This window comes from Conger conger, chromosome 8 (genome assembly GCF_963514075.1).
Source record: "Conger conger chromosome 8, fConCon1.1, whole genome shotgun sequence".
NCBI lineage: Eukaryota > Metazoa > Chordata > Actinopteri > Anguilliformes > Congridae > Conger > Conger conger.
Genome location: NC_083767.1, coordinates 23,143,733 through 23,168,641, shown reverse-complemented (window position 1 = coordinate 23,168,641; position 24,909 = coordinate 23,143,733). Strand labels below are relative to the sequence as shown.

Genomic DNA, 24,909 nt, shown 5'->3' with positions numbered 1-24,909 from the left:
AAGAAACAGGAAAAGGTACAGATTAGTATGGTGTCTGTACTGGAGGGAGGACCTTTTTGAAAGGCCATGTGAGTTTCTGTCTAAAGAGTCTGTTTATCTATCATCAACTTAACATCTGAAATGTTTTAATACAATTAATGAAAAAAATATAATATAATTTAGGAAGGCATATGAACATTATTTTCATATTACAATGATAAAAGGAGAGCAGTTGTTGGTAAGTCAATATAGAATTTTCAGAGTAAAAGCTATGTCAACTGTTAACATAATTTATCATCAAAAATGTTATAAATTAAAGTATTCCATGCAATTAGTATATTTCAGGCATTGTGGTAGACAGTTGTATTCTGAGGAGTCTGAGGATGTCACATACCTTCCTGTACTGAAGACTACATTGCATAAGAGCATAATGCGCCACACTGAGTGCATGTAGCTTAAACCACTTAAGTCACGTCCTTAACCTATCCCCACACCTGTCATAACTAGCACCTTGTGATAATAAATGGACAGTACATTTGTTTCACCAAATATATGTTGCTCATCGAAATTCTGTAAAGCATTAAAGCATCTCATCACATTTACTGCATCAAAAATGAATATTAATTAATAAATTGGCTCGGCAGTGTTTATGTATCTGTCCCAACCTATTTCTATGAAAACTATTTTGCAAACATGTCTCCTCCTTTTTCGATGCTGGTGGATTCTCTGTATTATGATCCATCCAATATTGGTTCAGGTTTCTAAGAACAATGTAGCAATGTAAAATAGTATAGCACTGGGCAGTACTATACTATTTAGTATACTGTGGAACTGTGCTTGTTGCATGGGTTTCGGGTTTGATTCCCAGGTAGGACACTGCTGCTATACCCTTCAACAAGTTCCTTAATCTTACTTCAGTATATATTTAGCTAGATAGATGGATAATATGTAAACAATATAAGCTGTGGGTGTTGCTCTAGATAAGAGTGGCTGTTAAATGTAAATGTCATGCACACAATATGCATAATTTAGCAAGTATATAAAGATGTCCCATAACCCAGAAAAGAATGATGTCCCTGTAATGAAGTAATATTCGTTTATTCAAACTCCAAACTGGAAGACAGTGTTGGACACATTTTTATGTACTGGAGGTATTTTAGTGTGTTTAGCATCATGCTTTCGCAGAATTCACATTGAGTTTAAGATTAAACCAACATGATGTGCTCATTTTGCTTTGTTCTGTGTGGCGCCATTGGAGAGCCTGAAGATAAACATGCAATTTTACAAAGGGAAAGCTTATGTGTACCAATGTTTCGGAGGCAGAGATCCAGAGTTTGTGTTCTGACATAATTTGAAACTGTGAAATTGCGTCAGAGATTCAAATAATTAAATTGTACTATGCTATGAATACTATGCTATCCTATAGTATGCAATGTATACTTGCATATGTATACTATGTATAATTTAGGTGTCTCTTCAGCTATCTGTTTTAAAGGATCATGAAACAACTCTGCTCATGCTCATGTTTTTTAAATCAATGTCAGTTGCTTGTTGTCAGTTCTTGGACTGGACAATAATTATGTGTAGTAAATGGACTTTAAAACATAAAAATTAGTGCATCATCAGATTAGTAAACAAACATGAAAAAATACCAATACAAAAAATAAAAGCTGCCCACTCCCTTCATACAATGAGAAAATGCAAACCTTTCCATATATTAAGTTTTATTTGAAAGTGAATATGTTCCTTTTAACACATAAATGATTCAGAAAAAAAAAACCTGAAAGTGCAAAAGATGAAAACATGACATACATCTCACTTGATGGCAGACAAAAGTATAAAACTTCCAGTACTTTTATGGATTGACATTGTCAAAACCGCTGGAAGTTCAAGACAATTGGCAGGGAAGGAAGTTGTAATATCAAAAAAGAAAAAAAAAACATTCATTTAAAATAGTTGGTTCAATGCCTTGCGCCATACAATTCTGTATTTGAAAGGCTGTTGTTGCAGATCTCTGTTTTTCAGTTTATAGGTATGCCTGCATCTGCACCTTTTGGCCGATCCCTTGCCTGGAGCAAAATTCACTCTTCGTCAACCCTAAAGGGGCGTTGTTCCGCCCCTACATCCGCCAGTATTTTCACATCCGCAGACAGCCATTTGAATCCATGCAGACCTTCACTGCTGCTGTGAGCTTGAGCTTGATGCCTCATTTATGCGTTCATGAACCATGGAGCGCTGGTCAGTGACCCAAAGCTGCTTCCCCCTCCTCAGGAGAGATTTACCTGGAAATGACTGTTTAGGGATGTCCTGAAAGGAGATGTTTTTGTCCCATGCTCACTTGGAAACTGATAAGCATTTGAGTCTCTCTCCACATTACACCAGGAGCCCTGAGATCACTGTGGGATTTCTTACCAAAAAAGAAGGAGGCCACATTTCAACAAATCCACTTTGGACTTGCCACCCGTGACATGGCGATACGTCAAATGGTTTGAAGTGCGGATTTTATTTGTGAAGTTCCTGGGGTCTTTTCTCACATATGATGTGGCTTGTTTACTTTCAGCCCAGCCTGTTTCAAAATATAGATGCATATCTGGCCTATCCCATCGAATCACCACTGCTTAGTCTGCAATCAAGTGTTGGCACATATACATACCAGAGTCTACAGTGAGACATGAGGGGAACTGATGAATGCCAAAAACAAGGCTATTTGAGAACACTTGAATCAATGTCAAGTCACAATGACATTTAATATAAAGCACATTAAATAGGAAGTCGTGGCCAGTCTGACACGATGCGGTAGAAAAGGACACAGCTGCCTCTAGACCAAACTGACAAAACATATGAGGATTAAAGTCTCTATCTTAGATGGGCAATCCCAAAAGTGCACACACAGACACATTTGGAACATGCGTTCAAGTGAAGTCGTATGCATAAGAAAAACTAAATAATATTTTGCCATATCGGAGCTGAAGTGTAGCCTGCGGGCTAACGATGAGTGACAGCCAGGATCAATGACAGGTCCTGTGATATGCTCCACTCTCTGTTAGATCTTTGAAGATTAGCTCCACCCCTCTGTTAGACAGACGAAGATTAGTTCCACCCTCTGTTAGACTGACATCCGATGATTAGCTCCGCCCCTCTGTTAGACAGACATCTGAAGATTAGCTCCTCCTTCTGTTAGACAGATAGCTGAAGGGAAAGTAAAAATCTCATGTAAGGTAAGAAATACTGAACAGATTCATGTAGGAAAGCACATTGCAGAAGTAAATAGAAATTATATGACAGACTGCTTTGTCCATTTTAATGGATCTCAACAATTTTCCATGCCCAGTTTGGGCACACACAAACAAATGTACTAAATTAGAAGGTATATCAGGTTCCTTTTTTAAATCCCCTCATAGTGTTCCTATGATAAATTACAATGTCAGCTCAATCCCTTACAAGGAATAAACAGCTGCAATATACAGTATATGGAGAAAACACTCCTACACATGCGCACACACATACACAACACACACAAACACACACACACACACACAAAATGCATGAGGACAGGTGAAAATCCCTCCCTTCAGAGTTTTACATAAAAGTCACACATCTCAGAATGCGAACTGAAGCACAAGGGGAGGAGTTTTTACAACCTATCCACTACCCAATTCCCCACCCATTTCCTCAAATGGACCACCCCCACCCACCTTTAGGTCCCACCCATAGAATGCCTTGCCCTTCCCCCACTGCTGCCCGGGTGGGTCAGACCACGGATGCCACAGTGGTGACAGAGGTCACCTTGTTTTCTTCAGCCCACGGCTGCAGGTTCTGAAGGGCATAGAGCGAGGAGTTGTGCAGACAGAGCGGGTCCTGCTGAAGCGGCTGGTTCAGAGTCTTCTGGAAGGCCTCCTGCTGCAGCTGCAGCATCAGCCGGTTGGCCTGTTGTCTCTCTGCCTCCCGTTCCTCAGCTGTCTGCCTCCTGGTGGCAGGGAGGCAAAAACACAAGCGTTTGTTTTCTTTATTACATTCACCATAAGAGTACTTGGTTCTGTCTGTTCATAGCAGTGTCTTCTCCCGAGTAAATACTTTCAGGCTAATGTTGCTATTGTAATCTGACACAGAGGCATTGTACATTTCTGAATCTCTGACATAATACAGAACCTCAGCACTTCTGTTAAGTCACACCACGTGTTTATTGGAATTGACAGTAACTTGATTGAACCATGGATATACATCTTTTTAGGATGACAAGTGCTGACAACAGAGCTGTACATGGTATTTCACTTGGCTAATCCTTTTCTGTTGTACAACCTGCCTCCCTCACCACAGTGATTTTCTAATGTGGCAGACATCTACAGTAACAGATAATGACCTTAAAGAAAGGTCATAACTAATGCAAGACCAGTGAACTCATTTGTTCTATAAAATAATAATAATTTAAAGAAATGTTAAAGACATTTGTTTGCTGAATAGAAAGACTTAAAACATTATCCTAGGGTTATTCACTGTGAAACCCTGTCCTGTAATATCCGTGAAAGATTTACATCCAGAAAATCAGACAGAAGCCTGATGCTGTGAAATCACTACTTTCTTCTATTATTATTTTCTTTCGGTTTCTTTGCATTCATTCATTTTTTCAGGGTGCAATTTTCAATCACTATGGTCACAGGATATACTGTTTGAAAGCATTAAAACTCACAGTTCCATCTGTGTACCCTAATTTAAGATGCCATTGCTTTGGAGACAATTCCTTATTTTGTAATGTGGGTGGTAAAACAAGTGTGAGGAGATGGTTGCTGTCTGAGGATAGCTGCAAGGAGGGGGGGTTGAGACAGAGAGGTAGGGGGAGGGTGACAGGCAGGGAGAAGGGCAAACACTTTTTTTCAGGATAAATGGTGTTGTATAGTTTAGCAAGCAAAATGCAGTATTTTACACATCATTAGATGCCCCAGCCACAGCTAGAATAATCTGTATCCAGTCAAAAACTAAAACTCTTTTCAGCAAGAAAAAAAGCTTCCACTTCCTCTGTGTTTGAGCTTCTGTAACTTTGTTTTAGTAATATTTGGAGTACTTCTGACTCTTGAAAAACAAACCTGGTTGTCAAACAGGCTCAAGAATAGTAATGATTTTAGTTATGGGTATGTCCTTTTTAAGCTTGTGTCAAGATAAGGGGTGATAAAGTTAAAGGGTTAACAAACAATATTTACAATGCACACATGAGCAGAGTTGTTTCATGATCCTTTCAAACAGATAGCTGAAGAGACACCTACATTATACATAGTATACATATGCAAGTATACATTGCATAGTATAGCATAGCATAGTATTCCAAGCATAGTACACAGTTTAATATATCATATACAATACATTGAAATCTCTGAAAAATTGTTTTGTGATTTCTACCCAACTTGCAAGCGTCTGTCAACACTTCTTAATCACTGTTGGATAGAGTGTGGTGATAAAACAGTATCTCTATAGCTATGCAAGAATATGTCCCAGAGTATCTTACATTTCTTGAAAAAAAAAAAAACCCACTTCAACCCTAACCATACAAATTGCTGTAGGCCATATGCTAAACAAAACAAGTCAATCAATGATTTATCGCAGTCATTTAAAATTGGTGTGCAGTAATAATAAGCAAGTGATAGAAACAAACAAATCAATAATTTAGTTTTATTTATTATTGTTTTATTAATGCATTGATGCCGGGGTTGGTGGGGGGAGTTGCGGACGGTCTGTAATATGCCCATCCTGGACAGTAAACTGGGATAAATCCTACAAAAAAACTCACTCATGCACACCATGCACCATCCATCAGCCACACGTTACCACTAAGCTCATTACACTAATCTGATTTCTCATCTGTTCATTTGATCATGTCCTTATTACACACACAGCAGACACATACATATCCGTCATGCAGTGCCTCTGTGCTGCTTCTGGGGAAAGGTAATAAATCACCGGCAAAGCTACAAACCTGAACCACGTATGTCCAGCTTGCTCATATTTCACCGTGTTTTTCTGCCTATCTAGCCAAAGTCATATTGTGTTTGTGTGTGGGTGTGTGTGTGTGTGTGTGTGTGTGTGCGTCTGTGTCTTTGTTTGTGTGTGCATATGTGTTTAGCCAAGTCTGCAGGCATTTGCCTCAACTGTGCACTAAACAACCTGATTTCACTAATAAGATTATTATCTAAACCAAGCAGGTAAAATCAGTGGACTCAATGGACTCCACAGTCATTAACTCATTGTTCCTTCCTCTTGTAGGAACGACTCCTTAGCCCTTTGTGATCTAAAAACACACCCCATCTTCTAGTCAAATCAATGTCAACTACCACCCACTTTCCCTCCTGAAACTTAATAATGAAACCAAAGGTACAAAAGCATTATAATTCAAATGAGTACTCATGTTTAAAGGACCACACAAGTTTGAGAAAATTATGGTTTCTTTTTGGAATACCACTTTATACAGACCATCTGATCAATATTGGACAGAAACTCACAGGATGCCTTTTAAAGGCAGGAGTCTTTTTTGCTTTGTCAAGTGAATTTGTTTCTTTAAAAAGGTAGAAAAAAACAAGCAGCTGAGCTAAGCAAAAACTATATATTTTTTCATTGCCAGAGGGTACGGGAGAATTTCATTGGAATAATCAGACTTTTTTGTTTTTCTAAGTCATGGCAGGGACTGGTCCTAGAGATCCATGGGGAGGGGTCAGGGCAGGGCTGGGGTGGGTGGTGGTGGGTGGAGTGAGGTGCTACCCTACTTTTCAAGCTCTATTTGAAGGCCTTCCATTTGTTAGGTTGAGGGAAGTGACAAAATTGTTTCAACAAGAAGTGACTCAAAGCTTCATCACAGAAGTGGAACAGAACCAAAATCCCAGGGGGCCAAGACCAGACCGGACCCATCATGCTTAAGGAAAATTGTGTGAAATGATTTGTTCGATATAATGTCCTGGCTAGTTACCTATCTGCATTGCAGTTCATTAAAAACAGTTGGCTAGATGGCTTGATAAACCTTCATATGTGGCCTGCTCTATCAAAATCAGTCGCATTGACCCCAAAACGTATTTTGAGTTTTAGAAACTAATCGAAAGAGGAGAATGTAAGCTTTCTACCAAGACTAAAGTTATCTCTCTAAGATATCAAGGGAGTTGTGTGCCATTTCATTTTGAGTGCCACCAAACCATACTTTTGTTGTGGTTGTTTGTGACTGGTGAATGGTGACAAGTTGGCTAGCCTCCAAACAAACTGTGGTGTTACTTTCACTTTGACATCTTGCGTTTAAAAGCATAAAAACTGTATTTTTACTCTGAATTTGGCATTAAGACATGCAAATTATGAAAGCCATGATATTGTTCTACAAAATGTAGATGAAAGCCTAAAACAGCCAAGAATTTAGATTTTTACATAAGCATTGCTTGATGTGAAACTGGCTGTCGTGACTTGCGACTAATACAAGTATGGATAGCACTAGTGACATGAATTGATTTATAGTGAGCAAGTCTACTAGTACTGGTAGCTGTTTCCTCTCTGTACTAATACAAGGCTAGCATGTAATATTGCTGTGGGTAGCTTGTGAACTTTTTGAGTGGACTTTTGAAAGGATAGCTTCATAGTCCTAATGGTTGGCATTTATATAGCGCCTTTATCCAAAGCGCTGTACAATTGATGCTTCTCATTCACCCATTCATACACACACTCACGGCGATTGGCTTCCATGCAAGGCACCGACCAGCTCGTCAGGAGCATTTGGGGGTTAGGTGTCTTGCTCAGGGACACTTCGACACAGCCCGGGCGGGGGATCGAACCGGCAAGGTTAATTTCTCGATGGTTAACGCACATGTTCATTCCCATATATTGAAGCTAGATTTATGAGAAACTGGGGCTAGCTAGCTAGCTAAACTAGCTGGTTACAACTGATCCAGAGCATTGTTGTTTAATCTAATGAGTGAAAACATTGATGGCTGCAGTGAAGCCATGCCGTAACTCGGCGAGTCTGAGCTGTCCTCATCTCGCTCAGGCTAGCCAAGGTAGGTTCCGTGATATCTGTATGCTAACATACCTGTTACCTTCTGCGTAACACAGACTGGAGATTCAAGCCAAACATGCCCAGTGACGTCACTGGACGTCTTTGTTTTGAGAGGTTTTGCCCCATATTTAGGAAATGGCTACAATGACAGTGATTTTAAAAACGCCTACACACATAATTTAAGCATTTAATCAAAATAAGCTCAACTGAAAAAGGCATGACACTTCTCCTTTAATTCACAAATTAAATCACTGGGCCAGATTATTTTTTAAATATAATATAATTTCTTTGGACTTCTGACATTCAAATACATTATGTATTCAACTATATGAATACTGTATTCATTTTCATTATGCATGTTTGTAACATTTAAAAATGCCAAGTACCATACCTATTACACCATTCAATTTCAGATTAATTTACTACTATCTAACAAATGAAAATGATCAACTTTGTCAGTTTCAAATATCAAGAAAAGCATATCATGTTCTGAGCAACAAGACCGGTGTGATTTCTGCTGCGCAGGACGCATTTCATAGCAACACCAGGCCAATAATGTTGATAACATGATAGCAAGTTAATTCAAAGAATAGGAAAAATTCTAACCACAAATTCTCAATTGCCACACCCACTGCCAAACGGTAATTTTGTGTTCAGTTAACTATTTCATGGTTGAATTTGATGTAGAATTCCGATCACTGCCTTACTTAAAGTCAATTAGCAAAATTTGAAGCCCTCGCAGAGGAAACAAGGTTTGACTTGATGATTTCTGGTGTTCATTGTTCTGCTGACTTCCAGGGCCAGCTGATTGAGGTACCTTCCATGATCCACCACCATATTTTCTATATGATATCCTTTTCAACATACTATGAACATCTTCTAACACCAATCCCACTGCTGTTGAGTATGGCCAAAATGCTTCATTCTGATCTTATTTTCTTATTATTATCCAATTGGCAATAAAGTGGTATCTCATGGCAAACTTTCAGACTGTCCCCCTTCCTCCCAAACCATCTGCCTTTTACTTCTGTGTGGGAACATGATGCACTTGGGTCCTCTAACATGCACCACTCCCCTAGTGATTCAAATGATTGACTTAATAGTAAAAAGTGGTGTTTTTTATTAATTTCTTTACAAATATCTCCTGACTGGTGAAGGTCTACGACCCTTTGGCTTGTTTTTTTTCCTTTTCTTTTTTCCTAGCAGTTTCTTTTCCTTTCCTCAAGGTCATGGAAGACCTATGGACTGGCTAAGTCATTTTCATAACCCAGTGAAAGAAAACATCATGGGAGGCCATAGTTGGCCATGTTAAGACTGAGATTAATTTACCATGCATGGCAATGCAGAATCATTTGTTGGGTTCCGTTGAAAATAATTATTAGGGGTCAATAATTATTACACGTATCTTTGAAAAAGAAAAAAGTCTGAGCAATTGTATTAGTATAAAAGAATAGGATTTGCCTATTTTTGAGTATACAGTATAGCATTACCTGCATTGTTTATTTTATATTATCTTTATAATGTTTGTGAATATTTTTAGAGGGCTCTGTACATGCAGTATATGAAGACATAATACATTATATATGTTAAATAACAGTTAAGATGCAACAATTAATCAATTAAATTCTACACCCCATGAATGAGTATGTGCTGTTATTTTGAAACTGACTGAATTTTTCTTAAATACTTTAAGTTTCAGGTGAGCGTGCATATCCCTGCCAAAAAATATATTCTTTTAATTTATTCCAGGATAAATACGAGTAATAAATGCAAATAGAAAATGGTAAACATACCTCCATTTTGTTCTCCTGTTCTGGAACCAGGTTTTGACCTGGGCATCGGTCATCTTCAGCGTCTTGGCCAGGGTGGCGCGTTCGGCAGACGCCAGGTACTTCTGACGATGGAAGCGTTTCTCCAACTCGCAGATCTGCACCCGACTGAATGAAGTCCGCGGCTTTTTCCTCTTCGGAGGCGTCCGGTTCTGATATGGGTGTCCGATCCGCCGCGTCACGGAGAAAGGAGACAAGGCTGCTGCCGAGGGAAAATAACAAATGTGCGTCTGTCCGCGTGTCACGTGTCCAATCCTGAATTTCTGTCAGTCTCACGCAGAAAGACAGATTGTTTGTTTGTGTATCACGTGGCTATATCATATGTTCTGTTCACAGGATACAAGACATGTTTTATGCACACAGCTGACTAGCTAACACATGTGCCATGACTCGCACGTTGAAGGTCAATCTCACATTTACACACATGCATTTTAATGACAGCTACAGCGCGTTACAGTGCCAAATTTATCATAATTTTAAAGAATGTGTAGTCTAAATCATCAAAAGATAACATTGTTTGCTATGTGGGAATTTGTTGTAAGAATCCTGCATTTTTATTGAAGCTGCCTTTGCATATTACACAAATACAAACGCGTGATAAAGAAGACATAATTGCAGTATGTTTGTTTCTGTATCACATGGCTAAATCAGATGTTCTGTCAACATGTCACAGCATGACAGGTGTTCTGTAAATCCATCACAAGCATTTCTTAGCCAGATTTTCTGTCAGATGCCAGTCTTCTGCCTCATGACTAATGTTAAGCCAGGTCTTCTGATAGTTAAAATTAAAACAAATCCTCTGTTGGTATATTACATGGCAGATGGTCCTGGTGTGCCATCCCATGTTCCAATGCCTTATCACAATCATTACTTCTAATATTCATAAACATTTAATGAAAATTATGTTTAGGTTCAATTCTATGCAGTAATTTGGCATTGACACCCATGTATACAAAGTTGTATAACAGAGCTAATCATAGATATACGTATATGAGCCAGCTTTAATTGTGTGACACACTGCCTGGTGTTCTGATAGTATGCCACACAATTACAACTGATGTTTTGTTTGTGTATCAGAGGACAAATCGTCTGTCAGTATATCACATGACAATGCCAGATGTTACGTTTACAAGGGACATAATTGTGGCACTGTTCTGTTCTGGTATGCCATCCCATGTTCCAATTCCATATCACTTTTTAAAAACTAAAAAACATTAAATGAAAATGATGTTTAGTTTTTATTCCTATGCAGTAATATCTTCAAAGCTCAATATCTGAAAACCACTCGGAACACGTAACCTTATAATTCAAATGTCACAGAATACAAAATTTAAAAGGTTATATCTGCTTGGAGCCCATTCACTTTGGTATCTTTGAAGCTCAATATCTGCAAACCACTCAAAATGCAAATAGTACCTTATAATTCCAAGGTCACCTGTCATCAGATTAAATGGCCAGTGGACGGAGAGAAGAGGAGGTACATGTGTTCACACTGCGTTTGAGTTAGTGCAAGGCTGTCAACATTCAAACTGATTCTGTCCCAGCTACAGCTGGAGATTCCACAGTGCTGTAGGGACCCTGCCTCTCAACTCACCTGGGCAAGTACCCTTGAGAAAGGGGTAGTCCAGGAGCGGGCTAGCCTCTCGCAGCAGGGCGAGATCGGGGTAACAGTGTTTGGCTAACGCTTCCACTGAGCTCCAGACGGGGGCCCCACTGATCTCCCCCTCTGTCACAGGACGGAGGCCGGCCAGGGAGGGGGGTCCCGGCCTGCCGCAGGGGCCTCCCACTGGTCCGTCCACTGCCTGCTCCGCTACAGAACAACAGAGGGAGAGATAGTCAGGGTCCCCGGCCCCTGGCTGCTACATTGGTGGGCTGGGGAGGGGGGGAATTGACATGGTCGAGTACTAAAATAGTCAACAGAAAAAAAACTTCATTTATAATGTTACCATGTAAAGTAGATAAAGGTAACATTAGAAATAAATACCCTGTATTGGTTTTTCCCCACATATCAATAATATTCCGTGAAGGAAGAGAAACTGTGCACACTTGCCTAGCGTCAGTGTTGGGCAAGCACTGTGATTTTTTCTTCCCTTATTCTGTGTCCCGTTTGTTGCGATACAGTAATTTCATGGCATTTCTATTCTATTCTACTTCCCTTGTCATTTTTTCATATTATTGTCTTTTTTTCCGTTTCTGCATTTGATGTGGATGCTCAGCCATTTTTCAGTAAAATTTCTGTTGAAGGATGAAAGCAATAAGTTATGCAAATATAATGTTTTAAAGAAATGAGTTTTTACTGCTAAATAAAAAAAAAAAATCTCAGCAATATACTGAAGTTACACAATCACAATCATGAAGTATGTTAAGGGGCTTGTGGTATTTCATTTTAGCGATGCAGTTTGTAGGCCATAACATAAACAGTATTGTGAAAATGAAATACCCATACTAAATGTAATTTTGTGTTTAAGCAGCAAAATATATATATAAAGTATATTTATAAAGTGACCCAGTCTTAACACTTCACAGTAAAAAACTTTTAACTAAAAAACCGTATGATTTTAAGTAAAATACCTTTGTATGATTTTAAGTAAAAAAAACCTTTGTATGATTTCGATCATGATGGATAGCGATATTGTTTCATATATAATTGCCTGCCTTTGTGTGCTCTCTCTGTACGAAATAACAGTGGCGTAGCAGGCGTACCATTATTTTCCTCATTTGATTTGCAAATACAATTGCATTTGCACGTTCGTGAACAATGGGGCCAACACATGTACATGCTTAGGGCGCGTCTTGACTTGACGTTGTCTGAGCCCAAATTGCGCCCGTGGAAGTGACGAGCACGGCTCACTGTAACCCTGGCAGGTGATCGTATTGTCAGATAAACAATGTATTTTCGCTGTCAGATAGAGCAACGGGAGCCGGGGCGCATATGAAAACATCTGCGATGGCGTCCCATAGGAACGGCAGCACTGTGTTGAGAGATTGATGATCCGCATTCAGCGAGAGCAATCAAAATTCATCCGCACTAAAGATGCTTTAGGGGTTGACGGGAAGTGAGTCGCTCCGTTGGTACTTGAAGTGATCCCTGACATCGGGATATTAATCTCCTGTGGCCGGTGTGAAAATGGGTGTGCTAAAATTAACCAATAATTAAAAATGAGAAAAATACCCACAAAAGCAAAGTGGCATTTTCAAAACAACGGATGTATTACAGCATAACATGCTGTGCTATAGCATGGTTTTTGAGCGTTTAAGCAATAATGCATGCGTCTCTGTTATAGGCCTACTGCCCCAGAGAAAGGAAGAAATATGTGGACAAGCTTCACAGAATTTAACGGAGGATCAGGCATACAAGTTCACAATTTCATGTTTATAAATACACCATCTGCCTTATGTAGAGTTGCATGCCAGTGGAGAAGCTGCAGTACATTGGTAGTTTATTTTTGGCCTCTGAAATATGGCCCAAAATATGGTCAAGATAAATGATCATTAGGGCATGTTAACATGCAACTGAAATTGAATATCATGCATAATGCAGTATAGTCAAATACAAAAGAAAGTGCATCATATGCCATTTTATTTATACTAAAACAGCCATAAATGGCTAATTGGCTAAACATACTCAATGGACTACTAAAATAGTCAACAGAAGAAAGAAATTCAAAATGTTAGACAAATAATGTTAGACAAGTAGACACAAATAACATTACAAATAAATACCGCTAAATCGTTTTTTTCCCAACATATCAATAAATATGGCACACATCAGTGTTTTCCTTCAAAAACAGAAATATTCTGAATAGTGGACATTACATTACATTACATTACAGGCCTTTTAGCAGATGCTCTTATCCAGAGCAGATCAAACACAGGGACAAGTATGATGAGGACCCTGGAGGACAGTACAGTTCTAGTGTGGGCAATTGTAGCATTCCTCTCCATTATAATACAGTAGTACAGCAACACATTATTCATTTGCAGCTCTCATCACAGATAGTTTGTTAGAATCAATAAGTATTTTAAATTACAGGCTAGGAAATAGTTTGTCACATCTATGTCTGTATGTGTATAGTCAACAGTGAAAATTGTTATCTGAGCATTTCCAAAGGGGATTACTAATCATGCCTCATATTTGCCTTTGGTGCTTCATGTAATGACAGTGTCCTGACATATCAAAAGTGGCATTAAATTGATAAACCCATTGTCAACATAATTTTTTGGGGGCTCAGGATTTCATTTACGAAATGTCAATGTAATATTTTCCATTTCCACGTGATTGCTTTTCAAATAGCTTGACACCAGTAGCAGTATCTCTGGGCAAAGCCCCTGAGTTTTCCCCATTTCTTAGCCTTACATTAAATGCATTTTATCTTTAATGGTGGTGGCTCTAGGCAACATGACCCTATTAGGCTACCTATATAATGTACAAGTATATGTGCATTATTGTTGAATGGGAACACATTGTTATATTGCGCTGTTTTTTTTGGAAGGTTGTTAAGTATAATATTTTGCCTCAGATGATTGTTTGACACTCTGAAGTCAGAAAAAAACTTACTTTAAACCTCCGAAAATGATATCAAACTGGATTTTTAGGTTGGCTGAGGGGAAGACGGTCCAGATAAGCAGCTTTTTACCAGTCTATTTGACCCCAATCAGTGTTTGACATCTCTTCAAAACCAGTTTTGACACTGTATGAATTTTCAAATAGTATAATTTTGTGGGATTAAACATAATATAAAAAACGTTTGCAAAAGTCCTGTACAAGTTTTCATCCAAAGGTGTTGTGTGCGGTTAGCTTTACCCTCTGTAGCTGTATAAAATATAAGAAAATGTATCACCATTTTTCTTTTTATCTCAGATTTCTTTGTGGATGATTCTGCTGGCACTTCACATACATGTCAAACCTTCACTTACCTGGCTCTAAAATGAGATGTTTCTAGCAGATTTTTCATATTTGTGGATAAAAGGCTAGTTATTTGGGATAGAATAAGAAGGTTATTTCTATTTGACCCCAAATTTAAAAATCGCCATAACATAACATAACATAACCTAACATAACATAACATAACATAACATAACATAACATAACATAACATAACATAACATAACATAACATAATATGAGGGTTAATACATAAAAGACATGAGGCCAGAGAAAGGGGGAGCCTAACTCCACCCATGATGTTGCTTCACTTTTTTTTTTTCCAAGGGGACCATGGCATCAGAGTGTATTTGCAGCAGCCCGGTGGAGCTTCCAGATATCCACTGGAAGATGTATCTCTCATTAGCACGTCATTATCTGGAGCCCAAACGATCGTTAACACTGCACAACCATGTTAAACAGGAAATAAAGCCCTTTTTCAAATCACTCAGGGGCTTTGCCCAGAGATATCAGTAATAAAATTTACTATCAGCATATCGCAGTAAATGCTACCATGGAGAAATTGTGGCCTGTTACAGAATCATTTCTACTTAATAACACTTTCTAGCGACAAGGTCTCTCTTTCCCATTGTGAAAATTACCTTTGTTGCAATCTAATAAATATATCTGTAAAAGATTCAAAGGGGGATATTGAAATATAACGGCAACATCTATTGCTATTTATTAAACTGCTGTGCAAAATGTGGTTTTATGCGGCTGTCATTAGGTTTTGCCTTTAGACTGGGAATTGAACCACCAAAGAGCTCTTCAGAAAAATAAACAGCCTCCGCGACAAACAGTAAATCGTCTTTACTTTTCCTGAGCTGTTGACTGTTATTTTTCCCCGATGTCAGAGTCATCATACCCACCATCACATGCATCTTGCCTCCTATCAATTTATATTTATTTGTTGGGGAAGTCATTATTGTCTCTGTGAAACGAGTACCCCCCACTGCACAATGAAATTCCTCTATCATCCCAAAAATTCTCTCTCTCTATAGCAACTGCCATTGCCTGCTACTTCATAGAGTAATATAACCACCCAATACACAGAATGGGCCTCATATGGCAATGTGTCAATGTGCTCAGCTCAGTTGTTGTAAGAAACAAACCAACATGTCCTGATTCTCTCCTGTTTTAGCGACGAGTGTTGTGCCAAATGGCTGTGGCCTGTTGGTACTCACTTGCTCCCTCTCTCATTCTGAAAAGTCTGTGGCAAGGCCTTCAGCTCCAATTAATGGTCGAGAGAGAGAGAAGAGAAATCTCCTGTGGGCCTGAGTCAACAGCATCTCTGCCTGCAGCAGAGGAAAACTGCACATGCTGCAAAGGCCTGCAACACTTTGTGCAAGTTTTCTCAATGGAGCGGGCAATTACGTCCACAGTTTTAACTTTGATGCCAGAGCCAAAATGAGTCATAGTCTACACATACTGAAGGCCTAAATGGACATCTACAAAAACACATTAAACCTGCAGGGATTTTATTTAAGGAATTTCTTTATTGTTGCTTTGAGATTATTCAAGTTCACCCAGATTTTGTAAAACAATTCGAATCATTTTCATATCATAATTGTAAAATCATAATCTTTGGGAAATATTTATTTCCAGTACTGAACTGGCGAATATCCAACATTATGTGCTGAGAGGAAAGACATTCCCTTGATTTTTAAAAAATATATATTTTAGGGGTTCAAACTATGCAGCCGATATTACTTTTATTGCGTAAATTTTTTTTATTGCGTTAACTCTGAATGGGTCAGATAAAGGTAATTGACTTCCTCACATACAAACAATGCCGCCCCTTCCAAGGACTACAGAAAATAACTATTTGCTTACTTGAAAGACAGGGTTGTTTAAGCTTCATAAACAGCCAAGAAGTCAATTTACAATAGAGTTGGCTACCGTATTATTTTTCTGCCATGTTATATTTCTGCACATCTCGCTCCAAATATGTCCAATGTATTCCTAATATCAAATCTCTGCCTCTCTACTGGGTCTGTCGGCTGTATTTGTATGCTGTGACAATTGCGGTGAGCTCCAGCACATGCAATGTAATATGAAATGGAACGCGTGTGAAAATGAACGACCGTCCCGATGGCCCACTGAAAAACATCTCAGTTAAACATGTTCCGCTCCAGAAAGTAGGCTATTCTAAGGCAGTGGCTAGCAGAATATCGTGTATACTTATGCGCGTGTAGCCTAACAGTAAATAGGCCTAAATTAGCCCACTATTCCGGTAAAGATAAAAACAATGCTAGAACAGCGTTCCTTCGTAGGTCAAGCTGATAAGAAACCAAAAGAAAGAAAAACACAAAAAAAAAACAATGAATGGTGTTTATTTAAAGACTAGCGTAATAATACCTGGCGTATATGAACGCATATTGTTTATAAAGCGTGTGCATATTAAGCGCAACGCATGATGCACTAAACTCTTAAAAATTAACTGGAGATGAACCTTGTTAAACGACTGGCCCTCGGTGACTATGAATAGGGTTGATAAGAATATTTACATCATAGCTTTTTCAGTTGACATATCAATCCCCATCCTGAATAATTAACGAGGAAAGCCCAGCATTGTGAATATTTAATGTGCAGGAATCCATACTGTCCCTCATTTTTATCCAGTTAAATATGTGCCACGTCAGAACAGCGGCTAACTCATATTGCTCGGACTAAAAGGAAGTAAATATTATTCTGAAGATGGAAACAAACACGATTCAATTGCAAACTGTACAGACATCATTTACCATTAAATGTTTTGGCTACTATATGCCTACTGCTAAATGTGTGCGCTGGTAAACTATTTCTTAGTGATTGATTGCCAAAATTGGACTTAATTAGCCTATAAATGTGGCATAAAACCTTTCTTAAGGTTTGCATCTCAAGTGGTCCCTCTGCTTCACAGTAAACATTAAGCGATATGGAACGGCCTACGTTATTTTTACAACGTGCAAACTCTTTCACAGTAAAGATTTAACAACTCTCTATAAGCGACGCGGAACTGGACATTATTTTTACAATGTGCAAACTGTGACAAGCTGTTACAGGCTTGTGGGTTATTACACGATTTGTAATGTTCGTCGTCACCGATGGTTTTCGAACCTTCTTTATCAACATAACTCAAATGGGGGTAGGCTAATCACTTCAATTTAACTAAAATAAGTTTACAGTCAGTATTTAGTAGGCTACTAGATTAAAACATCTTCGGCTGAGAACAAAATGTAGGGAGAGGCGAAACTATATTTTAATCATTCTGCATTGCATTGCTGTTAACGAAAAGCAATAGGCTAGACTTTGGACAGTTTAGGCCTACTATAATACGGGGAAATATTCCAACTAGCTAGTATAATAATAATAATAATAATAATAATAATAATAATAATAATAATAATAATAATAATAAGCATCACCATTATTATTATTATTTTATTTTATTTTTATTTTTTTTATTATCATCATCGTAATCATTCTAAATGTATAAATAAATAAAAAAAAGAGAATCTGCACTGAAGTAACCTACACAGAATATATTGTGTATATACAGCATTTATTAAATAATGGGGGAGAAATTACCAGAAATAGCTCCATCCAGGATGGGCATATTCTGAAGAGCAAATACCTACCCAAGAAGAGGCATTTTGCAATAACATGTTGGCGGTCACATCCTAATTCTGGTCGATGGCATTTATACTTAACCCAGATAATAGTCATCATAGTTGCATTAATGGATGGTATTATTTACATTTACAAGTATGTTGTGTGTGGATATAAAACCCATGCCTTGTGTTTATTGTTGATCGAATTCTATTTTAAAATCCTGTTGTCAAAAAATATAGGAATACAAATTTTAAACAATCGAGGGTATCATGTACTACTGTGATTCAACAGTAGTTTTATTTGGATTTATTTGAAGAAATATATTGTTTGTGTGTTAGCTGGGTGACTAGATATAGTTATGGGTGTTCAGGTATTCCTTTAATGAGCTCTAATCAATATGATGGGAAAGCAGACCAGAGGAGATGTACTGTAGTAATAGCAGAATTTTGGACATTGTAGACCCCATTCGCCTTTTCCATTAATTCATGTGCACACAGCCATCAAAGTGGCAGTGGAAGATCTCAGCCATGGAGGCAATTTGTTCACTCAATCAATGTCAGTACTGTTGTGTCACTGATTCAAAAATGCCAGTCAGTTCAGGTTGTACATGGCACTGAATCATTAAGACTCCCATAGACCATCACTGCCATAACTGCCACCTCTGTGGAAAAAGGGGAAATACCTGATAGGTTACACGCAAGGTTACCAGTTCAGCGTGATGTATTTTTAGATGATGGAAAGCACAGATGGCATCAGTGTCACACACAGAAATTGGATGAGAGGTGGTAGCTAGTGTCTTTATGCTGACAGTTTATGTCCCTTGGCCCTAGATTACACCTCCGTCTCTGTGTACCTGCCAATAACACATTACCTTGTCTCCATGACATGTCTTATTTTTTCTGCAGGCCTCTACTTGACTCTTGAGCCCTGGCACGGTGTACTGAATAGCTGTTGATCTTGGGCAAGACTTTAAGACTTGCCAGACCCTGTCGCTGTGACCTACAGCCTTTGTGACCTGCCTTTTTCACTGTTTAGGGTCAGAAAATAGATGTAAAGTGTCATTGTATCACAACAGTACATGGCTTCCAGGCCCCACAAGAAATGTTTTTTTTACAACCATACATGCATCATCGGCAAGTAACATTTGTGAAGAAAATGAGAAAACTGGAAATCCCGTAGAACTTTCTTTAATTTTGGAATGACATCGAAAATCAATCACTCTCATTTATCATGTGATGTTTAAATGAGCAGGCATATTGTCAGCGTGTGTTTGCATGAGTTGCTATTTCTAATTGTTCGTTTTCCAATTGTTTCCCCGTTTAAAGTTACTCGTTATGTATTTCAGATTGTTAGAATAAATTATGTATTAATGTCATTAATAAGTTATACAAATCATGTTCGTGGATGCATATGGCGTATCTGAGCGAGTGCTCTGACAGTGCCAGGTGGCAAACACAGAGACCTGACGGTATTGCTCGTGTGTCCTGAGGGGGGAAACGCTGCGAGCAATAACATGACAATCATATTCTAATTTGCAAGACGATACACAGAAGAGATTGGACCCCAAAAGTCAAAGGTTTTTGCGAATGACAAATACCAGAACACAAGAGTAACAACAGCAACGCATTCAAATACGTAGGGTGAAAATGAAGCTCTGCGCTTTATCGCAGCAATTAATTTGTATTAATTCGTTTAGTTAGTTAAGTATGTTCAAATGACATCCGAAGCAGGTGCCTGACTCTCCCTCTCGTGGGCTCCACCACCGATGTCATTTCCTTTCATTACAACAGATGACGAAGTTTACCTCAGGCGCACTAGCAAACACGAGAGGAACCATACCTGTAAAGTATTATTGCGTTAATAGGTACTAGGCCACTATGTGGAAACGAGGCCTATATTGTGCAACAAAAATGTAGGCTATTTCCAGGTTTACCGTGAAAAGGAAAACATTAAAACAATCGTATTATTTTCTGATAGTTCTGATATTATTTTATGATAGTTACAATTTCCAGAAAACCACGTTTTGATTCTTAAACAACCTTTGGGAAAATATATGATATAGCTGAGTGTCCGCTACACTTTTATGGGGACGATTGTTTTGCGCGTTTGCTCACTGGATGATTTCACAAGCAACATTCACTGTTGCCATATTGAATGAGAGCATATACACCTACATTTAACATACGCCTCTCTGTGGTGATTGAAGCAATCATTATTTATAAGGGCGATTCAGTTCAAACAAAGTTGTGCAGCAGCAGCAGTAGGAGCAGTAGCAGTACCAGTGCTATTAGAGAAGCCTTATAGAAATTCGTAGGGGCAGCAGCAGTAGAGACGTAGTGATAGTGGAAGGTTAATAATAATAATAATAATAATAATAATAATAATAATAATAATAATAATAATCAATATCCTTGTACAACCTACATATTACACAATATCATCAACTACGTTTTTTTAGATTTCACTTGCAACACCACACTAGAAAATGTATGTTGGACACCAAATGCACCCTTAAAGCTTGATCCGCGAACCAGTCAATTTTATGTTAGTGTAGGCCTAATATTCGTAGCTATGGAAAGATTCTCAATGATTTATATAATGCAATAAACGTCAATAGCCTACATTGTCAGATTAGTAATATATACAATAGTACTACCGTTACATTGTGTTATGCACAACAAAAATGTTCAGTGTTAAGTTACCGTGTATATGTTGTCCCTATTGGACTCAAATCCCCCAAAGACCTGGCAATTTTGTCCCCTGTAGGAGACAGGTGTCTCCGGAGTCAATCTCAAGAACAATGTATTCTACTATGCTGAAACCTATTCCACAATGGACAACCAATAAAAATGAATTGTAAAATATTTTTGACAATATTTTCACTGCATGACATAGCCTTCATTGTATTAGGCTATGTCAAAAAATAACTTAACCTTTTTTTCTGCCGGGAGAAAGAATTATATAAACTCTGTTTAATAAACACTGCATACTTACTGTGCAAGCTATATCTTTTAAACATAATAAGATTATACAATTACACATCGGGTCAGATAAACATGGTCTTCCAAAATAGTTAGGCTATCTGTACCTCTGTATCTGTACATCATCTGTACATGATGTTTTGCAAATACATCACCTTTGGATAGGCAACCACAAACTCATAGCCTACACATTCCATATAATAATTTAATATATAAAGTAGGCCTATACATCTGAAGTCCAAGCATTTCACAATTATAAGCGTAAGGAACTTTAAAATGTCTCTACTACTCGAGGAAAACAAGCATTAACAGACCTGCAGGGATAAGGAAATCAAATAAAATGAATCATTAGGGCTATGTGAACTGTAATTTAGTGATACATAACTTACTTCCAAATAAATTATGCGTGCAATAAAAAAATCAATTTGAATCTATGAGAAATATATAAACATACCCTAATATAAGAAATTCAAGCTTACCATTCCAATTAAATAGAACACATAGTAGTTGTGAGGATGTGCACAACTGACATTTAAAACATAGAGAACAAAAACTAGATAGATTCAAATAGATAAGGGACTGTGGCCAATATATTTTCACACTTACCCGAAACTAAAATTACAGTAATTTATTCAAGCTATTTTCATTATTGAAGGCGATTGGTCGGCGATTGAGTGTGTCATTCAGCTTTGGAAGTGGATATAATAATATACAATAATAATAATAATAATAATAATAATAATAATAATAATAATAGTATTTTCAGCGTTGGATATTGTACCTTGTTGTACACTTTACAATAATAGCCTACGTTATTTTCATGAGTTCATAACACGTGTTTATTGATACTGGAATTAAAGTATTTTTATCAACATATATAGGCTACCTTAACTCCATGGTCCCAAAACAGAACATTCGATTTATTACTGAAACAGACCTATTTCATTATTTATTTTTGTCATTTACAATAACTACAGGCCTGGTATTGTATTAGGCCTATGTTCAGATGTTTGCATTCGGTAGCCTACACGTTTTGCATAGAAAATAACAGTTTATGGAAAAGTTGAGAATTTCCCTGTGCATTTAATACTTTTAGCCCAGGGAACTACGATAGGCCTACTGGCAGATGTTTTATATTTGCATTAATTTGGTATTGTAAATATAGAGGAGAGATACTTTACTAGAAAACAATTGTACAACCGCACGGATTTAGCGATTATGCGTATTGCCGAACATGGCTTTTGATTATTTTTTTAATTAAGATAGGCCTATGTTGTTATCCAACTGGTAAAAAGCCATAAGCACCTTACCTGTCAGTCTGTCTTTTGCAAATCGTCGACTGCTTTCCATCCACGGAAAGGTAAAATTCCCCATGGCAGATACTGCTGGCACGGTGGCCATGCCGGCCGAGATGCCCGCTGGATGAGTGGAGGGAGTTGTGTGAGGGGTTGGAGGCATCGGTCTGTGGGCAGGAACCCGAATAACGCCACCAGCATTACCCGAGTTTACATTTACGTTCATATTCATGCTCACATTCATGTTCATGTTGACATTGTACGAACCCGCGAGCCCCGCAGCCATAGAGCAAGCGGGGTTGTACACGCTATTGTAGCCATTGGAATAGACGTTGGAGGCAATCTGGTAATCCGCGTCGCTGGTCCGGTTCGGCAGCATGCAGCTGGTGGCCTGGTCCGTGCTATTCAAAATCTGATCAATCCCGAAGCTAATAGGCTCGTGTTGTTGATGAGTCTGGTTGACTTCTTCGACCCCAGTGTGCTCCATTGTTGTGTTCATGTTCGCGTGTTAAATGACCTCATTAATGTTTTCAAATTGACTTGATTTCTCGACGCACAGTAAACCCGAAAGTATTTTACATCACCCTCACAATGGTTGGAAATATATGGCTATATTATTCGCGTAAGACGTGAGCGACCAAGCTCTCTTGAGATGCCATAAGATGTACAAATAATAATAGTAATTACGCAATTCACTGCAAATAATCCATCTTGATGAATTCAAGAGTTCTGGACAGTGAAGACAAACATCCATTATCTGTATGCATTTTAGTAGATTCGAATTTTTAAACTGACTGAAGAATACTAAAGTAGATGAGAAAATGAATGGAACATCATGGTTATATATGCCTAACCTACGGTGCAAATTCGAGCACGGCGTTCTCCTGGCAAATCCGAAAAAAAAAATGTTTCCAAGTTTCCAACTTGATGTGTAAATGTCTGTTGATTTTTATTTGTATTTCTTTGCGATTATAAAGATTTCAGCCAAAGCATTTGTCTTGAAACTATATCACACCATACGGTGATACATAATGATCTACTAATAGTTTAAAGCATGAATATTAAAAGAGAAAGCGGAGATTGCTCTGCGTTAGTACTTTCCGTTGCGATTTTGAGCAGGTGAGGCGCTCCTTCTGCTAAAACCCTGAAATTCACATTTCGATTGGCTATTAGATTTCCGGGAAGGGGTGGGAGTTGTGCAAACCTTCTCAGTGTCCTTAAAGAAACATGCTCATTTTCGTATTTGCGCAGCTTTGCATTTTCAAAACATAGGCTACAATATCCAATGCATGTTGTTATAAAACTGAAGGAATTACAGACAGCAGAATTACGGAAGAAAATTGCAGACCAAGCCAAACTGCTCTCCACATCTTTGAATGCGATGGATGGAAGGAATGAAGAATGTATGATTTCAGCAGTGGTTCGCTTTCTCTTCGTGTTTCTGTTTTCAGTTTTTAGCTATTGTAAAGTCAGTTAGTCACGGAAATATGGTGTATAGCCTATGTTGTGCTTAAGTCACAAACAAAATGCGGCGTGGCTTCATAATTGAGCGAATTATATGGATTACTATCCTATATTAACACCTATTGTACAGGCTATGTCAAAACGTTCCGTCTTTCACGTTTAAATACCGCTTTTATTGATATCCTAACTTCCAGGCTAATATTTTTATATCGGAAAAGAATATTAACAAATGCGCTTACTGGTTACAACAGCGACTAATTCTGCTGGCCAATTAGGCCTATTACGTCCAATGATGATGATAATAATAATAATAATAATAATAATAATAATAATAATAATAATAATAATAATAATAATAATAGATGTTTTGTTGACCTGCATTTGGTTTTCACATGGTCATTATTGGGAAAATCATACACCTATATTTACTATGAGCTGGATTCAAAGTTCATTTTTATCATATGAGTTCACAGAATCACAACTATGTGTACTATTTAATCAGTTGTTTTCGATATTACCACTGAACTGAATGCTGAGTAGGCAAAGGCCTGCTAAGACATCCACTTGTAGAGCCAATTAAATGAAATATAGTTGACCAACGTGTCCTTAATTACAAAGTCACATAGCAAATAACTTTATTTAGCTATATCCTGTGTTGTATAGATTTGGTTATGGGTTTCGTTAATTAATTCAATTCATGCCTCAGTGGTTTATGTGACCTGAATAACCTACAAGAAAAAAACCATATCGCCATTTGGCTTAGACCTTTAACAACAACACTGGGAATGACAGGGCGAAAACTTGGACAGCTTCGGTGAATGGCTAACAGC

General features: G+C 38.0%; 1 protein-coding gene across 3 annotated transcripts; it reads right to left on the bottom strand.

The window, feature by feature from the left end:
* Positions 1-1,686: 1,686 nt before the first annotated feature.
* On the bottom strand, positions 1,687-23,734 carry LOC133134632 (T-cell leukemia homeobox protein 2-like). 3 transcript variants are annotated; one of them, XM_061250863.1, is made up of 5 exons: positions 22,631-23,734; positions 11,417-11,632; positions 9,787-10,024; positions 3,766-3,946; positions 1,687-3,168 (listed from the first exon to the last, which is right to left on the bottom strand). In XM_061250863.1, the coding sequence occupies exons 1-5, from the start codon at positions 23,112-23,114 to the stop codon at positions 3,157-3,159; spliced, it is 1,131 nt and encodes a 376-aa protein (XP_061106847.1). In that variant the 5' UTR covers positions 23,115-23,734; the 3' UTR covers positions 1,687-3,156. The 3 variants fall into 3 exon arrangements, with proteins under 3 accessions (XP_061106847.1, XP_061106844.1, XP_061106846.1); XM_061250860.1 differs by lacking the exon at positions 1,687-3,168 and having other exon boundaries at positions 3,730-3,946; XM_061250862.1 differs by lacking the exon at positions 1,687-3,168 and having other exon boundaries at positions 3,730-3,946; positions 9,787-10,021.
* Positions 23,735-24,909: the final 1,175 nt, after the last annotated feature.